The 19,242-nt window shown below is 39.5% G+C and overlaps 1 protein-coding gene across 1 annotated transcript in view; it reads right to left on the reverse strand.

Moving 5' to 3' along the window:
- Positions 1-608: 608 nt before the first annotated feature.
- Positions 609-19,242, reverse strand: part of cdc123 (cell division cycle 123 homolog (S. cerevisiae)) — a 35,486-nt gene continuing 16,852 nt past the window's right edge. The window contains exons 6-13 of the mRNA XM_078552957.1: positions 18,405-18,511; positions 17,037-17,085; positions 16,044-16,119; positions 15,834-15,956; positions 9,100-9,128; positions 5,981-6,097; positions 3,657-3,794; positions 609-959 (exon numbers count right to left, since the gene is read on the reverse strand). Of these exons, the coding sequence (XP_078409083.1) occupies positions 918-959; positions 3,657-3,794; positions 5,981-6,097; positions 9,100-9,128; positions 15,834-15,956; positions 16,044-16,119; positions 17,037-17,085; positions 18,405-18,511 (681 nt within the window). The 3' untranslated portion in view covers positions 609-917. The remainder of the gene's footprint in view (positions 960-3,656; positions 3,795-5,980; positions 6,098-9,099; positions 9,129-15,833; positions 15,957-16,043; positions 16,120-17,036; positions 17,086-18,404; positions 18,512-19,242) is intronic.

Here is a 19,242-nt window from a genome sequence, read left to right on the forward strand (position 1 = left end):
GTGAGGAGCTGTAGTCGAGGTAGTTGTGGGAGTTGGTAGGTTTGTAATGGATATTGGTGGACAGTCTATCATCAGAAATTGAGACAGAGAGGTCAAGGAAGGGAAGGGAAGTGTCAGAGATGGACCATGTGAAAATGATGGAGGGGTGGAGATTGGAAGCAAAATTAATAAATTTTTCCAGGTCCCGACGAGAGCATGAAGCAGCACCGAAGTAATCATCGATGTACCGGAGAAAGAGTTGTGGGAGGGGGCCGGAGTAGGACTGGAACAAGGATTATCTGCTGCTATCACTGCTTGCTTGTCCCTACAACCACTACACCCCCTCAACTTCTCTCTCCACCCCACCCCCCCCCACCTTAAACCAGCTTATATTTCACCCCTCTCCTAACTATACTCAGTTCTGTTGAAAGGTCGTGAGGACTCGAAACGTCAACTCTTTTCTTCTCCACCGATGCGGCCAGACCTGCTGAGTTTTTCCAGGTAATTCTGTTTTTGTTTTGGATTTCCAGCATCCGCAGTAGTTTTTTGTTCTTATATCTTTCTCCTGGTCTATTTAGCAAATGTCAAGTGCACCAATTTATTATGACAAAATAACAGTTACAACTGAATTCATTTCAAGATATAAAAATTTATTTTACAGAAATTTACCAAATTCATAGGTACATAGACTTATTCAATAACACATGGTTATCATTTAGAGCTATTCTACATTTTGTTCAATTTACTTCATAATCTTTACAATAATGTTACATCAGCCTCCTTTGCTACGTAAAACTAGGCAACTTTTCAAACTTTCTCAGCCAATATAAAGCTTTGCAAAGGTGAGTATCAAGGGACACCAGATGAACTTCACATCAAGGTCTTTCATCTGCTTTGCATTTTCCCATGAAGACTGTTGCCGTAAAACTGGAGGACTGTTATCCCTCATCATCTGAACTTTCTGGTTCTTGATTTCTTGTCTTATGTCGGAGGGAGAAAAATTATAACTATAAGCAACTATTAAAAGAAAGGGTTAATTTTTTTTTTTACAAATTTTATTTTTCTTCCGTGTCTCTTAGGTCTGTTCACAATATTAACTCACTGAGAGGAGCAATAAATATCTGGTTACCGAGTCATAAACAACTTTTGAACTACTACCTGGAGGTTTAACCATAAGGCAACGTTCCAGTTTTTCTCCTCCTTTCTTGCTGGCTGGCTGAGTGTTTGGCCTTAGCTCCCCTAATCCCTATAGACTAAAACTTCTCTGTACAGGGACTATAAGCAAAAGAGTCTATCATGGCCTGACAACTGCAGGAATTTCTTTAAGCTGAAAGTCTAGATTACATGCTCACAATCGGCCAATCAGCTTTGATGAAATTTCAGGAACATAGTATGATTTGTAGCACATTCGTTGTACTATCAGCAAATGTGACCCAAGAAAATTCATTGTTTTTCTTCTGCATCTGAAAGCAAAAACTATAATTTGCTGCAGGGAACTACAACAGACATGTTTCCATGATGGCAATGTCAGTCCAGAATTCACTGGTTAGATTTGATACTGACGGGGGAACATGTAGAAAGAAGCAGGCCTACCCCTTTTCCCTTTTTCTTTATCTCCTCACCATCTGATTGGAAATAAGTCAGTCATACTGGAGCTATGCCACTCCCCTACACAAAATAACACAATTTACCTTGCCTTATAACTTTTTTTTATGATCTAAAGTACAACCTGGGTCTCAGTTATTCAGCAGAACGCCTTCTCCTTTGTCAATATAACTGCTTCTAATGAACAGTTTATTCCAATATCTGTACTCGATCCTCAATCACAAATTTCTAAACAACATGTGAAGGAAAAGAATAATCTCAACTTTCCCATTTCCTAGAAACTTACACGTTTAACATTTCACATGATCATCAATATAAATCTCTAGGCAAAGCATGCTGGCACACTAAAATGCCCAATTTGGACACTAAGTTATATTTGATTATAATTCATATCTCTGAGTGCAAAGTAGGTAAAGCAGCTTGTGGATAGGTATAGTTATAACAGATGGTACATTAGCACTCACTCATCTAGCTAATATATGGTTCTGTTCATCGTGTTTGTTTCTACTTATTACGTACAATGGAATATTCTAGCGTCACAGAAGCAATGGAGTCCATTACCGAAGAATGATCTTGAATATTTTTGCTACTTTAAAGGAAACAGCAACTCAAGTAGCAGACATTGTGTATCTTGCCACTTTCTATTTTAAAAGAATTCACTGCTGGATTTGAGAGAGTTTCATCTGGTTAAATAATTATCAGATGCATCTTGAATGTGACGTTTCTGTTGCTCTTAGACCTTTTTAAGTTTAGATGAAGCCCAATACATGATGTGTGCATTTGACCCTGGCTGCAGATTCTTTTGTTTTTTTTGTGGAATTCTGAAAACTGGTTTAAAAATTTAAGCTTTTTGCTTCCATATTTCCTGCCCTACTTGGGAAATACTACAATAAGCTGTTATGATCAGAAACTATCAAAAGGAACTGTGCAGATACTAAATGCCTAATGCCCTTATTGCGATAAATTATTGCTATAAATACACTTGGTTGATTGTTCTATTAGTTTTTGATATTTTCCATTACCCAATACACTGACATGTAGTGGGAATCACTAATGTGGGGTGGGGGTGGGGGCGGGGAGTTATTGTGAATAAAAAGGGCTTCAAGTGATCAGTTGACTGTAACAAATCCTGAAACAATGACGGAAAGGCCATCGTTTAACTGGACTTCTATCTGGCAGCATTTTGCTTGAAGCAATTATAAAATAAGTACTTAAGTAAACTTTGTCAGACTGGAAATCACTGTAAATTGAACCCACTAAAAACTACAGCAAAAAACCTCGGTTTCTAATTCTTAATAAAGGAAAAATTTACCAATAAATATCCGAGACTTTAATCATTGCTCATGCACCTCACAAATGAATGAATTTTCTATTCTGTGTCTACTCTGAACTTCTCACCTACTAATGCTGGATTTTCAGATCAAATGACAGGCTTCGTTGTTGTGCAAATTACTGGCGGCTCTTACAAGCTGAAAATTTGGAGACCACTATGCAAAATAAGGTCTTAAATAGAAATAAATAGAATTCTAAAGGAATGAGACTCAACAACAAACAGGTGGTGATTTTACATGATTACTTTCTTCTCGATTTACTAACTTCCCCCAGTTGTCTGTGTTGATGTTCTTTTGGCCATGATAGTGGAATGATTTGCACCAATAATATTGCCTCAGTTCCCCTCAATGTTATTGTGTTTGGTTGGGCACTTCTGGAGGACAAACCAAATAGTTTAAACATCTCCCTGAAGGTATAATCCAATGCTACACATTGCTGCATCTAGCAGCATTACTGAGATCTGACAACATTTTTGGAAAGTGTTCATGTTCAAAAGATGCTCAGGGCTGAAATGTAAATTCATACCCTTCTGATTATGAATATTTATCTCTTACCCCTAAAGTGACAACAAGCCAGTTTTCTGGTCCATTCATTTCACACAAGAAGGATTTAACTACTGTTAGAAATAAGATCTGATTCTGACCGCAGGAATTTAACTGGAATCTTGCTGGTTTTTTAACCTATAGTTTTAATCTTTTAGCTAAAAGAAAATCATTTAAACAGTTATAAATTTAGCTTACCAGTTTAAGAAAATCAATTAGTTTACGTGCATCTTCTCCTCGCGACAAATCCACAAAGTCCTTTGGCAACCGGTAGCTTAAATAGGGACTGGGCTGCACGGTCATTTCACTTGTTATGTAGCGGAAAGCTGGAGAATCCTAGAAGTAATAATAAACCATTGAATCAAATCAGGAAGGCCACAGATAAAATGCAGTACACAAAAGGAGCCAAACTAACCCAAGAAATGTTCTCCTCCTTCCCAAAATCTGAACAGAAACAAAAATGGTTCAGCAGCTAAAAGATGTTGAAAGCAATTGACTGATGGCAGTAATCAGGTTAATGAGAAGAGGTCAATGATACTCGATGGAATGCAAAATTATTTCAAAAGCAACACGTATGAATAGAATGCTCCTTGGGTGGGGTAATATTCCAGAGAGGTTCATGGAATTGTGGAGAGGATGAAGAAGAATGATAATTGTTATGTGAGGTTTGACCACATCTCTGTTTAAATTGAAAAGAATCTACCCCTTGAACTTTCCCCCTAATGCGTCAGCCATGGCTCAGTTAGTAGCACTGTCATTTCTGAGTCACAAGGTCGCGGATTCAAGTCCCACTCCAGAGCTTGAGCACAAAAATCAAGGCTGAGACTTCACTGCAGGGAGTGAGGGAGTGCTGCACTGTCAGAGATGGCACCTGAGAGAGAGAGAGAGGAGGGAGGGAGGGGCGGATGGACACACAGCTGCCACACTTGTCCCCTTCACTGGTGACTGTTCTTAATTCAAAATTTTCATCTTTATGTTTAAACTCCTTAATGGCTTTGACCCTCCCCATCTGTGGAACCTGCTCCAGTGCTACTATCCCTTAAGCTTAACATTCATTTTTTTCACTTTACACTACTGAAGTGTCTTGGGAATTTTTTATGTTAAACTTTCCAGATAAATGCAATTTGTTGGAAATGAAAACAAAAGCTAAACAATTGGTCAATATGGAAAGCACAAAGAAAACTACTCGGGCTATGCATAGTTTTACAGGAAAAGCTAAGCAGTGAGCAGTTTAAAAATGATCAATACAAAAACATCTAAGCTTTAGGATTAGACAACTGAAAAACTGATAGACAGAAAGAACCCCTCTTTGCCAGTGATTGAGAAAAGACCAATTACTTGTAACCCTAGGCTCAACAAACTGTCAGAAGCTAGACTGATTTTATTTTAATAAATAATTACTTATATTTTGACAATCTTTCTAATTGGAATCTTGATTTTTAAATTTCAGTGTATTCCTTCTGTCAAAGTCTTGTTCATTCCTTTATTGCTTAATATTTCAATTCTCTTTCTCAACGCTAGTTTCTTAAACTTTTTACATGCTCATTCTTCTCCCCCACTGGTTTATTTTCTACAATCTACTACGTTTCTTAATTCTTGTTGAGTAGTTCCAATTTTTAAAATCTAGGTCTTCATTGATTCTGTGGTCCTGAAACCAATGATATGTACATCCTCTATTGGATAAGCTTAAAAATCATCAGATTGTGGAGCAATAGGAATTCATGTCAATTTGTACATCATTGGATTCAGTGATGCTCTATCTCAAATAGACCTTTGGAAAGGAAATCACATTAGAGAAGGACTGGACATCAAGTTGGTTTCGAAGAATACAAAAACAAAGTATTGTGAATGTGGGAATTCTGAAAATGCTTGAAATACTCAGCAGGTCTGGCGGTATCTGTGGAGAGAGAAACAAAGTTAAAGCCTCAGGGCGATGATCTTTCATTAGAATGTGAAAAAGTTAGAGGTGTAACAGATTTTTAGCAATATACAGAGGCAGGGAGAGGGAGGAAGGCAGGGGAAAAAGAGCGAAAGGCAAGGTTTGTGACTGGGGAAAGGCAGGAGAAATTAAAGTGACAAAAGGGATGATAGTGCAAAGCAAAAGGAGATGGTAATGGGACAAGTAAAGAAGCAAAAGGTGGATCTCGAAGAGGTGTAAATAGGAATAGCAGAATAGGAATAATGTCCGTTTACGTCTGGGAACGAAGTACTCTGAGGTTGGGGCTCAGTAAAGGGTGCTTTACTTTTCACCAAACTATGGTCTACCTACCTTGGAATGCTTAATTGTTAGTACTGGGATGCCCAAAAGGAAATCCGTTCCATTTGCAACTGCAAATTTTCTAGCTTTGAGGAGCAGAAATGTGCCACGAAATAAAAACAGGAGAAAAGATCTCAAGAGGAGAGGTTAGCTCCAGCACACCAGTGATGTTAGGATGTATGGAGCTGTAAGTAAGAGCACAACAGTCTCACAGAAATATGCTAATCGGTTAGCAAATATTCCCCAAGCCGCTCTTAACTCTTACCGGATCTCTAAGGTCTCCTTTACTGATGGTCTGGCCAGCTGTCAGCTCCTCCCAGCTGAAAAGCAAGGAGTTGGTCACTTCTCCAAACGGGTTAAAATCTATAAGCCACACTTTGCCCTATGAAAGAGATTGCAGGAAAAAATTTTAAATGTTAATTATAACAAAAATTTGTTATTTGGCTAAAAAAATTGTTTATGAAATACAGTACCAGGTTGAAAAGAAGCCAAAATGAATGGCACAATGGAGATGAATAAACTAACTATCCTTTCGTAGCTGAAACCTTATTCCAGAAAAAGCTGACAGAATAAAAGTTTCTTCCCTCCCCTAACTCTGATAGTCCTTCATGAACTGAGTATGGACACACTTGAAGCAGCTCATGCTGGACAAAGGCCCAAAATATACCACCACACAATTTAGTCAGGCTATTAATAAGATATGGGTAACAGCCAAATTCACGCTGGCACAGTGAGGCAGCAGTGTCCACGCTGCAGCTCTAGAGTCATGTGATCCCAAAAACTTACAATAAGGCCCTCAAACTCTCTATTTGCACATATTGTTATAAGTGTGGAGTTTTCTAAGATGGTTGTTTTAAATTGTCTTCTTTTAATTCAAGGTAAAATGGAGCAAGTGACCTCCTAGCAGTTCTGTCCTCGATGAGCCTATGTGGCCTGGTTGCCATGGGGACCCAAGGCAATTCCTATCAAAATCCAAGAGCCAGCTTTCATGCCTGGACACAAAGCAAAGGAGCAGCTAGCTTTGCTGTGGGTACACGGACAGATTCTTAGATTTACTGACTCAGGAACCCTGGACAGAGAGGAAGAAGGAGACAGAGAGAGGGAGTCTCAAGGGGAGAGGGAGCCTCAAGGGGAGAGGGACAGCAGCTGCTGCGAACAACAGGGGACAAGGTTGTCCTCTGTTCGCTACAGGCAGAATACAGGTGACAGCACGTTCTCTGGTCAAAGAGACAGAACCTGTGGAAACTTAAGGGGGCACTGGAAGATTCACCCTGGGGTGGCTGGGAGGAGCCATCGCTGGAGAGGCCTTGCTGCTGGCAGTCAGTTCAGGGGTTCTCAGAAGACTGAGGGAAATGACTTTCGATGGACACTGGACGTTCTGACTCAGTGAAACAGGGAGAAGTGAGCCTGTTGAAAGCTGGAATTAACTTTTGACTGGATCCTGTAAAGACTACAATTCTGCAGAGAGCACTGTGTAATGTACAAATGCTATGTAGGGTTGTTGGTTGTGTTAGGAAGTTAAGGGGGATGTCTTCTGTGTAGTTTAATGTATTAGTTGCTGAGTATGTAACATTTATTCAATGTTGCGTTTAGTGTATTTTTTACAGTAAAAGCCTTAAAATGTGAAATCTTGTCATGTGGTCCTTTGAGTTGGTCACTGGGAATTCAAATCTCTTTTTCAAAGTTATCCCGTCTCTACTGTGTGATTATTTATTCTGCCTGAATTTTATAAACCTGGGGCTTTTTTTAATGTTACTATTACACTGGCGTTACTAGTACACTGGCGTTACATCCTAAAGATTTGTTATTTTTAGCAACTTGAGATACCAACGAGAACATGGTTTTACATTTTACCTGGCCCTCCAGAAACCATAGTTTGCACCCATGCAGTCCACTAACACAGAAACCTGAATACTCCTGCAGTACAGGATATCCTCCTCCGGCTAAGATCAAGAACATTTATGAGGGCAGAATATAGGAACTTATACTCTCTATCTGCCTATAATCGCAATGGACAGTAACATTTCTCAGTGACATTGCTGAGTTAGGTCTTTAAAGTTGAGAAGCAAGATACAGATGTGTTCTTCTTGCTCCTGATGAAGTCAGTTGGAGAATTCATCAGGTCCATAGTCAATTTCAGCTGCTTTCTTTGTTGTCTGGGAAATAGAAAATGGACATTTCATCAACTGATGCTTTTCAAGATGCATCTTCTGGTGATTGACTGCAGGTTTGGGAGACTGGCCTCCATGTAAGCTCAAAGGCTCTTGGCAACATAAAGTATTGCCATAAAGTAAAGTTTGCAATTATCTTGTGGGTAAATTTATCAATTCCTATAAACCAGAAAGTCCTAGGTTCAATTCTCCACCAGTGCTGAGTTAACTGGCCTCAGGCAAAGCAGGATTTGGGAAATGGCCTATCCCTGTGTTGGGGGAGGATGTGGAACCAGACAGAATCCCTGCTCCATTTGCAATCCAATGGTCCCTGTTGGAAAGTTGTCTTCACAATACAACAGCCTGCTGAGCCTCACTGTTCCAATTCAGTTCGAGAAAAATAGTGACTTGGATGATGCATCAAAGAGCTGATACTGCCAGGAAGAAACGTAACCCTGCAGTATTCAGGGCAAGGAGCTGAATAGGGATAAAGGAAATTAGCAAAAGAAAAACATGTTGCACATCAAAACCTTAAATAATCACCTTTCCAGTTATGTCTCAGCCACACAACTGGTGCCAGGTACATTGTCACTTGGCAGTTTCTGCATTCTTTGTGATTATTGTACTCATTTCTACCAGTCATGTGCAGACAACAACAAGATTTTTAAAAAAAGTTCAAGCTAACATTACCTGTTATATAGGCAAATCAATTTAAGAGAGAAAATCTGTCTAATGGCAACTAGTAGCAATAGGCGCAAAACTGACCCTGATGAGTCTCGACTGTAGCATCTTCCTCCAATCTTATATTTTCGCATGCTCACTCTCCATCTCTCAAACCTCAACATCTTTCCTCCAGTTTCCTCTATGCCAGAGATACCCCACTACAGAGTAGCCCATCCCCAAGATCACCTTGTTGCCCCATGCTGTCTCTCCAAGATTAGGTCTGCGTTCTTCCCTTCACCCAAAGTCTCTTGGCCTTTCTGAGACCTTCTCAGTCTCTATGGCTCCCAATGATTCTCTTTCCGTTTCTCTATCAAGCCTCTATATCTTCAGTGACAAGTTTCAAAGCACCATTGTGGGGAGGGGGTGCCTGCAAATAGTTCTTCAGCACTTAACCAGATTTGGTCAAGGGTATACAGGAAAGGGCCAAAATATTATTACAAGGGTATGTTATTTTCAAAAGTAAAAACAATAAAAACATTATATTGTTACCATTTTAGATGAGATTACATACCTGACTGTCTCTGTATACATCAAACACAACTGTAAACAGAAAATTGTAGTCATGGATAAGCTTTCTGAAGCACCCAAAAAAAGCATTTGTGAGAATATAACAATCCTAGATAAAAAAGGTTAAGGTTACCTTCCAGAGTGGATAGGCATCTAAATCAGATAGGGGTGGATTACTTTACTGTTACAGAATAAGTCAATGAGCTGTGTATCTAAACTTGTCACGTGGCAGTTATACCTCACCTTCCAGCACCTCAATTTTGCAACACCCCAGCTCCTCAGCTTGCATTGCAGAAAAACGCCTACGCTCCAACCAACTCTACCTCTCTGCTTCCCAGCCTCCCTTCTGTTTAGTTATTCAACTGGAACTAATAAGAACATTATGTATGCATTTAAAGACAGGATTGAATTCAGTCTGCACGCCCTAGTCCAATTATCTCCTGACCTTCAAACTAGCTACCCTTGAAAGACTGCACTTGGTCTTGTTTCCATGAGTGTAGTGTCATATTAAGTGTATAAAATCGCTATACTTTTTATTCTTTCATGTAGTGTGAGGGTCGCTGGCAAGGCCAGTATTTATTGCCATTCCTAACTGCCCTTGAGAAGGTGGTGGTCAGTCATCTCACCACTCAGTACCTGATTCTGAATTCGGTAAAATCATAATATATCCACAGAATATCCTATATTCTAGGGCACTCCCTGTGGATTGGAAGGTTGCAAACATAACTCCATGATTCAAGAAAGGAGGGAGAAAGGAAATAGGATTAGCTTGATATCAGCAGTAGGGAAAATGCTGGAATCGATGATTGGGAACATGAAAACAGGGCACTTAGAAAATCATAAGATGATCAGGCAGAGTCAACATGGATTTATGAAAGGGAAATTGTGTTTGACAAATCTTAGGAGTTTTTGAGGATGTAACTGGTAAGATGTAATGAAATGTAATCACATCAGGGAGGGGGAGAGTTACCTGGACAATTTGCTCCAGGAGGCGGTCATGTCCCTCAGATTAGGTCATTCAAATTTGGTCTGTGATCAGGGACAGGAGGGTGTGACTGCAGGTGAGGCAGGTATGGGGACCCAGGAGGTAGCGTTTGAGGAGCCTTGGCCCCTGTAATTGTCCAACAGTTACGAGGTCCTTGCAAGCTGTGTGGACGAGAGCGGGGACTGCAAGGAGGATGAGTGAACTGACTTCGGCACCGTGGTACAAGAAGCCATTCAGGTGGGAGGAGGAAATAGGAACCTGGTAGTGGGAAGGGACCGTATAATTAGGGGGATTGATACTGTTCTCTACAGCCTTGAGCGTGAGTCCTGAAGGCTGTGTTGCCTGCCCAGTGCCAGGGTTAAGGGCATCTCCTCAGGGCTGGAGAGGAACTTGCAGTGGGAGAGGAGGGATCCAGTTGTCGTCGGTCGCATTGGTACCAACGACATTGATAGGACTAGAAAGGAGGTGCTGCTGAAAGAATTTGAACAGTTAGGAGCTAAATTAAAAAGCAGAATCTCCAAGGTAATAATCTTGAGATTACTATCTGAGCCACGGGCAAACTGGCATAGTGTAAATAAAGTCAAAGAGTTAAAAATTTGGTGTGGGAGGAATGGGTTTCAGTTCATGGGGACACTAGCACCAGTACTGGGGTAAAAGGGAGCTGTTCCTGTGGGAAGGGCTTCACTTGAACCATGCTGGGACCAGTGACCTGGCGAATCGAATAACCAGGGCTGTAGTGAGGGCTTTAAACTAAATAGAGGAGGGGGGGTTTCTGGAGAGGGGATACGTAGGCTTACAAAGCAAAAGGATATGGCAGCATTGCACAGAATCACAGAGTGCAGAACAGGCCCTTTGGCCCATCAACTCTGCACTGACACGTGAGAAACAACTGACCTACCTACCTAATCCCATTTACCAGCACTTGGCCCATAGCCATGAATGTTATGATGTGCCAAGTGCTCATCCAGGTACTTTTTAAAGGATGTGAGGCAACCCGCCATTGCAGGGCAGTTATTTATTTACAAAGAGCATGACAGGAAGGGACAGAGTGTACAAACATTAAAAAAAAGCAGCAAATAGGGTCAAAGGGGGAAAAAATGGTAAAAAGGCAAAATTAATTGCTTTTTACTTAAATGCACATAGTATTCGGAACAAAATAAATGAATTAACGGCACAAATAGAGGTTAGTGATCTCATAGCCATTATGGAGACATGTTTACAAGATCAAAGCTGGGAACTAAATATTCAGGGGTATGTGACTTTTCGAAAGGACAGGCAGGAAGGATAGAGTGGTGGGGTAGCTTTGTTAATGCGAGATGGGATAAGTACGATAGAAAGAAATGATCTTGGATTGGAAGATGTAGAATCCATATGGGTGGAGGTAAGAAATAGCAAGGTGAATAAGACGCTGGCGGGAGTAGTCTATAGGCCCCCTAATAGTAGCTATATTGCCGGACACAGAATAAATCAGGAGATAATGAGGGCATGTAAAAAAGGCAGCACATTAATCATGGGTGGTTTTAATTTTTATGTAGATTAGGAAAACCAAATTGGCAGAGGTAGCCAAGAGCAAGAATTCATAGGGTTTATTTGGGACAGTTTCCGAGAACAATATGTTGTGGATCCAACTAGGGATCAGGCTGTTCTGGATCTGGTAATGTGTAATGAGGCAGGTTTAATTAATGATCTCAGAGTAAAAGATCCCCTAGGCAACAGTGACCATAGCATGGTAGAATTTAGCAATCAGTTTGAGAGTGAGAAACTTGGGTCAGAAACAACTGTGCTAAACCTAAATGACGGTAATTACAAAGGAATGAGGGCAGAGTTGGCTGGAGTAGACTGGAAAAGGAGTTTAGCAGAAAAGACGGTGATGCACAATTGCAGGTGTTTAAGAAAATAGTTCATGACTCACAACAAAGATATATCCCAGTAAGGAAGGAGGATTCTAGGAAGGGGGATAAACCAACCATGAAAGTTAAGCATAGTATCAAGTTGAAAGAAAAAACATGCAATGTGGCAAAGATTAGTGATAAGCCTGAGGATTGGGAAAATTTTAAAAAACAACAAAAGATGACCAAAAAAATGAGGGAGAAAGTAAACTTTGAGGGTAAACTAGCAAGTAATATAAGAGCGGACAGCAAGAGCTTCTTTAAATAATTAAAAAGGAAGAGAGAGGCCAAAGTAAACATAGGCCCCTTGGAGAATGAGGCTGGAGAAATAGTAATAAGGAACCAGGAAATGGCAGAGAAGTTGAATAAATACTTTGCATCAGTCTTCACGGTAGGAGACACTAATAGCATTCCAAAAATGCTAAAAAAATTCAAGGGAGAAAAAGGGGGCGGGGGGAGGAAATAAATACAATAACAATCATCAGAGAAAAAGTACTAGGGAAACTAATGGGGCTAAAGACCGATAAGTCCCCTGGGCCTGATGGGTTGCATCCTAGGCTATTAAAGGAAGTAGCCACAGAGATAGTGGAAGCATCTTCTAAGAATCCTTAGATTCTGGAAAAGTTCCAGAGGATTGGAAAACTGCCAATGTAACACCCTTATTCAATAAGGGAGGGAGGCAAAAAACAGGTAACTATAGGCCAGTTAATTTAACATCCATCATTGGGAAAATGTTAGAGCTTACTATAAAGGATGTAATAGCAGAGCATTTAGAAATGCATAATATAATCAAGCAGAGGTCAGCATGGCTTCATGAAGGGGCAATCATACCTGGCAAATTTATTAGAGTTCTTTGAGGAGGTAACAAGCAGGATAGATAAAGGGGAACCAGCAGGTGTAACATATTTGGATTTCCAAAAGGTATTCAACAAGATACTGGACATAAGGCTACTTAATAAGATAAGAGCCCATGGTGTTGGGAATAGTAAATTAGCATGGATGGAGGATTGGTTAACTAATAAAAGACAGAGTTGGAATAAGGGGGTGCATTTTCAGGATGGCAGCCTGTAACTAGTGGAGTGCCACAGGGATCAGTGCTGGGGCCACAATTATTTGCAATGTATATTAATGATTTGGATGAAGGAAGTGAATATACTATTGCCAAGTTTGCAAATGACACAAAACTAGGTGGGAAGGCAAGTGGTGAGGATGACACAAAGAGTCTACAGAGGGATATAGACAGGTTAAGTGAGTGAGCAAAAACTTGGCAGATGGAATATCATGTGCTAAAATGTGAGGTTATGCACTTTGGCAGGAAGAATAGAGGAGCTGAATACTATTTAAATGGAGAAAGACTGAAGAAAGCTGCAGCACAGAGGGATTTGGGGGTCCTCGTGCATGAATTACAAAAAGCTAGCATACAAGTTCAGAAGGTAATAGGGAAGGCAAATGGAATGTTGACCTTTATTTCAAAGGGAATGGAGTCTAAAAATAGGGAAGTCTCGCTAAAACTATACAAGGCACTAGTTAGACCATACCTAGAATACTGTGAACAGTTTTGATCTCCTTATCTAAAGAAAGATATACTGGCATTGAAGGCGGTCCAGAGAAGGTTCAAAAGGTTGATTTCGGGTATGGAGGGATTTTCTTAAGAGGAGAGGTTGAGTAGGTTGGGCCTGTACTCATTGGAGTTTAGAAGAATGAGAGGCGACCTTATTGAAACATGTAAGATTCTTAGGGGGCTTGGCAGGGTAGATGCTGAGAGGTTGTTTCCCCTTGTGGGACAGACTAGGACCAGAGGTCATAATCTCAGAGTAAGAGGTCACCCATTTAAGATAGAGGTGAGGAGGAATTTCTTCTCTCAGAGGGCAGTCAATCAGTGGAATTCTTTACCACAGAGGACTGTAGAGGCTGGGTCATTAAGTATATTCAAGGCTGAGATAGACAAATTTTTAATCAGTAAGGGAATCAAGGGTTATGGGGAAAAGGCAGGAAAGTGGAGTTGAGGATTATCAGATCAGCCATGATCTCATTGAATGGTGGAGCAGACTTGATAGGCTGAATGGCCTACTTCTCCTCCTGCGTTTTATGATGGATAAGGGGGATGTATTGTATTTGGATATTCAAAAAAAAAACATTTAATAAGGTGTCACACGAGGGCATTACACAAAATTAGGGTTCATGGAATCTGGGGTAATATATTAGGATGGATGGCAGATTGGTTAACAATAAAAAAGGAATAGGGATAAATGGGTCATTTTTAAAATTTTTATTCGTTCATGGGATGTGGGCATCACTGGCTAGGCCAGCATTTATTGCCCATCCCTAATTGCCCTCGAGAGGGTGGCGGTGAGCTGCCTTCTTGAACCACTACAGTCCATGCAGTGTAGGTACACCCATAGTGCTGCTAGGGAGGAAATGCCAGGATTTTGACAGGTGTTTTCAGGTTGGCAGGTTGTAACTAGTGATGTACTGCAAGCATCAGTGCTTGGGCCTCAGCTATTTACAATCTATATCAATGACCTAAATGAGGAGAATAAGTGCAATGTTTTCTAGTTTGCTTATGGTAAAAAGTTAGGTGGAAAAGAAAGTTGTGAGGAGGATGTAAGGAGGCTACAAAAGTACTTGGATGGGACAAGTAATTGGGTGAGATGGAGTGAGATTGGGTTGTAGATGGAATATAATGTGCAGAAGTGTGAAGTCATCTACCTTGATAGGAAAAATAGAAAAACAATATTTTTTAAATGGTATATCTAATCTAATAACTGATTTAAATGGTGATAGATTAAGAAACATTGATGCTCAGGTGAAGCAGGGTCTAATTGCACACAGATTAGAGGAACTTATCATGCAGGTACAGCAAGGAATTAGGAAAGCAAATGCAATGTGAGCCTTTATTATGAAGAGTTAGGGTATAGGAGTAAAGAATCTGACTACAATTATATAACACACCTAGAGTATGTGTACAGTTTTGGTCTCCCTACTCAGGAAAAGATATACCTGTCTTCAAGAAAGCACAATATAGGATTAATAGATTGATTCCTGAGATGAGGGGTTTGTCTAATGAAGGGAGATTGTGTAGACTAAGCCTCTATCCTTTGGAGTTTGGGCATTCATGCTGATATTATGCTTCTCATTCTCCATTTCTAAATAGTTTTATTCTCTCATTCTGCAATGCTGGATGAGCTGCCAACTCTGCAGTTTTACCGTGAACATTCAGAGCACATTAGCTTGTATGCCACCAGGCAATCATTTGACTGCAATAAAATTTCTGTTATTCTACATAGGCAAGCTATTTATTACCATTATATTAAACAAAATCAAATTACAAAGAATATTACTTTTACACTTTCCAATTATTACACTGGAATCATACAATATGAAGAACGTATCAGTTAAACATTCAGATCAGATTAAAATTGCAAGTTAAACACATCTTCCTTCCTGCACTTTAAAACATATTTTTCCGTTAAACATTCTGAGTTCTACATGTTATAAAGGAGTTGGTAGCTTTTGATAAATTGCTTGAGCTTCGGTTCCATGGGAAGCTTGGTAACCACACATCAGAATTTCAGTGATTACACTGGATTAATAATTGCGAGGAGTCTGTTGCTGACAAAAGTCTTACCAGTACATATCTAGCTTGATTATTGCTTTATAGGCAGCATGTTTGAGAAAGAACAAAATCACATTCAAAGCTTAACTTGGTTCTGTAAGAACAAATTGAAATTTAAAAATATATATATAATGGTAGAGGCAGCAATTCTAGACTAAGTGATCCCAGAAATGCTGTGGGACATAATGAGGCGTACAGTATATGTAAATAGTCCTTACAAGCTTGATAATTTTTAAAAAGATACTTACAATCCTCATCCAAGAACTTGTACTGTATTTGATTTCTAAAGAAATCTAGAATGGAGCTAACAATATTGGCTGCTTGGTTACTGACGTGATCATAGTACTGTGTGTGGTCTCTCTGTGCAACCCCTGCCAGAAACAAAAGCCAGAAAATTGAAGTCAGTTTCTTATATATCGGCTATTACTTAAACAGTTGATTTTTTTTTAGGACAGTACCTATCAGTTTATTTTCTTTGACAAAGCATCTGAACTCCCCTCCAGGAATTAATTCACACCATTTCCTGAGAACAAGCTAAAGAGAAATCCTGATTTTAGTCATGTCAACTTAATAACATTGTTAAATAAACACGTTGTCATCTAGTCACTTAAGAGTACACATGAGAGCAAGAAGCAAAACAAAGGTTTTTATGATAGAACATCATATATTGGATCTTACATGATGTATAAAAATACCTACATTGTATTAAACAACTGACAGCCAATTGACTTCGTATCTTCTCAACTAAAAAAAAATCTTATTTTGAACCTGAGCATCTGTACTTCCGAAAGCCTAGAGTCCTGATTCCAATTAGTAGGTCAATCAATAATTCCAATATATTTAATTAAACCCAGTGCAGCATAGGTTTGCTGTCCTGAGTAAACTGTTCAATTCACTGTGAATTTTAATAAATCAGTTTTAATTACCATAAAAATCCACTTCATCTGGTCTAAAAGTTGAATTTGTAACTTATACAAATAATCAGCCAACACATTGTCAGACATAACTAATATGTCTGCGCAACACAAAAATGTTAGACATGGTGGAAAAGAAAAAGCAGCAATTATGCACTAGGGTTTACAGAAAGCAGGACATATTGAGAGAGTAGCTAGCAAAGCGTATGGGACTTTGGGATTCATAATTAAAGGTACTGAGTACAAATGCAGGGAAGTTATGCTGGGAAATGCAGGCAGCAACTTCTTAATTTCCGCACTGTGGGTCCCAGAAATTGCTGTCCTATTTATTTTTTTAGGAAACATGAGCAGTTGATAACCCCGCCATTATTTTTAATCGCAAAATCCGGGCCAAAACTATCATTTTCAAAAGGGCGAGTCATATTAAACAATACTTTAAACAGTGGAATCAATTCAGAAATCTGATATTTGATCGCTATACGAATCATGGTCACCCTTACATTTACCCAAGAGGTCTGAAGCGGCAAACTGACTTACTTGAGGATCTACTTTGGGATCTGGTGAGTCATCGGTACAGTGAAGAAATCTGGGTGAAAAGAATCAAACGTTAAACGGAGTTCTGATAAGCTGCAGGAACGATCTGGGTAACAAGAGGTTGAAGAAGCAAGTTGCACACGGCTACAGCTGTTATTCTGAGAGGTGGCCATAATGTGAAATTAATTTGTTGAAAATGCCTTTTTTCTTGCCTAAACTGCCCCATAAATATAAATGATTGAGAAAAGTAATATCGGCTGAATTTTGTTTACAGTCAGTACAGTTCAAAAATAGCAATGATTTCAGAGGGTTTTCTTTGGCAGAATGTCAGAGTTTTTGTCCTCCAAATCAGCATTGTGGCCCAAAATATCACTGGAGTCCAAAACAGTGAAACAAACAAGAAATTTAAGAGCAGCAACAACTTTCGCAACCATCTAGAAAGGGTTCTAAAAGGATGAACTGTGAGGGCAGAACAACCATGAACACTGCTGCAACAGGCATTTGTGCTAATTAATCATAAAAAACATTATTCTCCCCACACTTAATCATAAAAAGAATATATTAAATACTCCAATTAATTTGGAATACTTGCTTACAATGTACAAATTACATGAGGTGGTACTAAGATCCACTTGAAGGGGTGGTGTCCCAGGGTTACGGTAACATAGTGGTTATGTTGCTGGACTGGTAACCCAGAAGCCTGGATTAATGGTTCGGAGACATGATATCAAATCTCACCACGGCTGCTTGGGAATTTAAATTCAACTAATTAAATAAGTCTGGAACAAAAAGCTAGTATCAGTAATGATGTCTATGAAAGCTACTGGAACCTAGTGCCCTTTGGGGAGGAAATTTGCTGTCCTTATCTGGTCTGGCCTATATCTGACTCCAGACACAAAGCAATGTGATTGGCTCTGAACTGACCTCTTTCAGATGTATTCAAGAGGTGGCTCACCATCAACCTCTCAAGCGTAATTAGGGGTGGGCAATAAATACTGACTTTGTCTGTCTACCTTCTGTGAGCGCATAAAACAAAAGATTCCGCACTTCCTGATGATTGGTTGATATGAATATTGCTGCTGGTGACAGAGCCTGCCATGTTTTTTGACTTCTTATGATCATGAGTCAGTGATAAATTGGGCTTGACTGTGATGCTCCTGCATTCAAGTGACTTTTGTAACATACTGCTCAAGATTGCATATAAATAACCTTTGCTTGGGCAAGGTATCAGAATGCAAGAGGTAATGCTTCCAGGAGAGGAGACAAGGGGGAAAAGATTGGCCTGGAAAGAAAGTAATGCATTCGAATGGTACAATCAAACAAAAAAAGAAAACCTCTGAAGGTATAAATATTAACAATTCAAGTACATACGGCTGAGTCAGGTCATGAGTGACAAAATCAGAACTCTTCAAGAGCAGAAAGATGTCACTGAGATTATTGCACTTGAGTGAGCTGTTCATTGCAATCCACTGAGCATCCTAGGGTAGGGAAAAAAGACAATAAAAAGACATATATCAATCACTGAATGGGCCATATAGTTATTCTGAGGGTGACTGGCATTACCCAAGTTTCCTCTGTAAAATACTGTGTTAAATCAGAGAAGAATCTTGAACGTTTTAAACACAACAACATATCACATGCAAGAGTGAGAACTTTTATGACAACCATAAATGACCTAACAAAATACCCAGACCTAGACAAACAGGAGTAAACAAACACATTAACATAACTTCTCACTCACACTGGATACTCGGTATATAAGAGCTGAGAGTCACAGATGTGCATTGGACAGGAGAAATATGTTAAAAATCCAATAGAGAATAAACTTGAGAATATATAATGTTTAAAGAGCTTTGCGCATTCATAATTAATAGACAGAAAATTTAGCCTCATACATTTAAAATAAAATTGAAAAGACTGCCTATTTAAATTCACCAGCTAGGACAAATCTTCTGTAACGTTTTATTGTAAAACAAATCATCAAGCTGTCGTGATCTGGCAGGAAAAGCCGTGAGCAGCTGAGCCATAAAGACTAGGAAAGCCGAGGTTTGATTCCTGGTCAATGCTGAGTTCTCATCTATTATGATGGCATAACTTAGGAACAAGAAGAAGCCATTCAGCACCTTGAGCTGGTTCGCCTATTCAATGAGATCATGATTGATCTGTATCTCAACTCCATCGGTCTGTCTTGGTTCTATATCCCTTTATA

Source organism: Cetorhinus maximus, chromosome 12 (genome assembly GCF_964194155.1).
Source record: "Cetorhinus maximus chromosome 12, sCetMax3.hap1.1, whole genome shotgun sequence".
Lineage (NCBI taxonomy): Eukaryota > Metazoa > Chordata > Chondrichthyes > Lamniformes > Cetorhinidae > Cetorhinus > Cetorhinus maximus.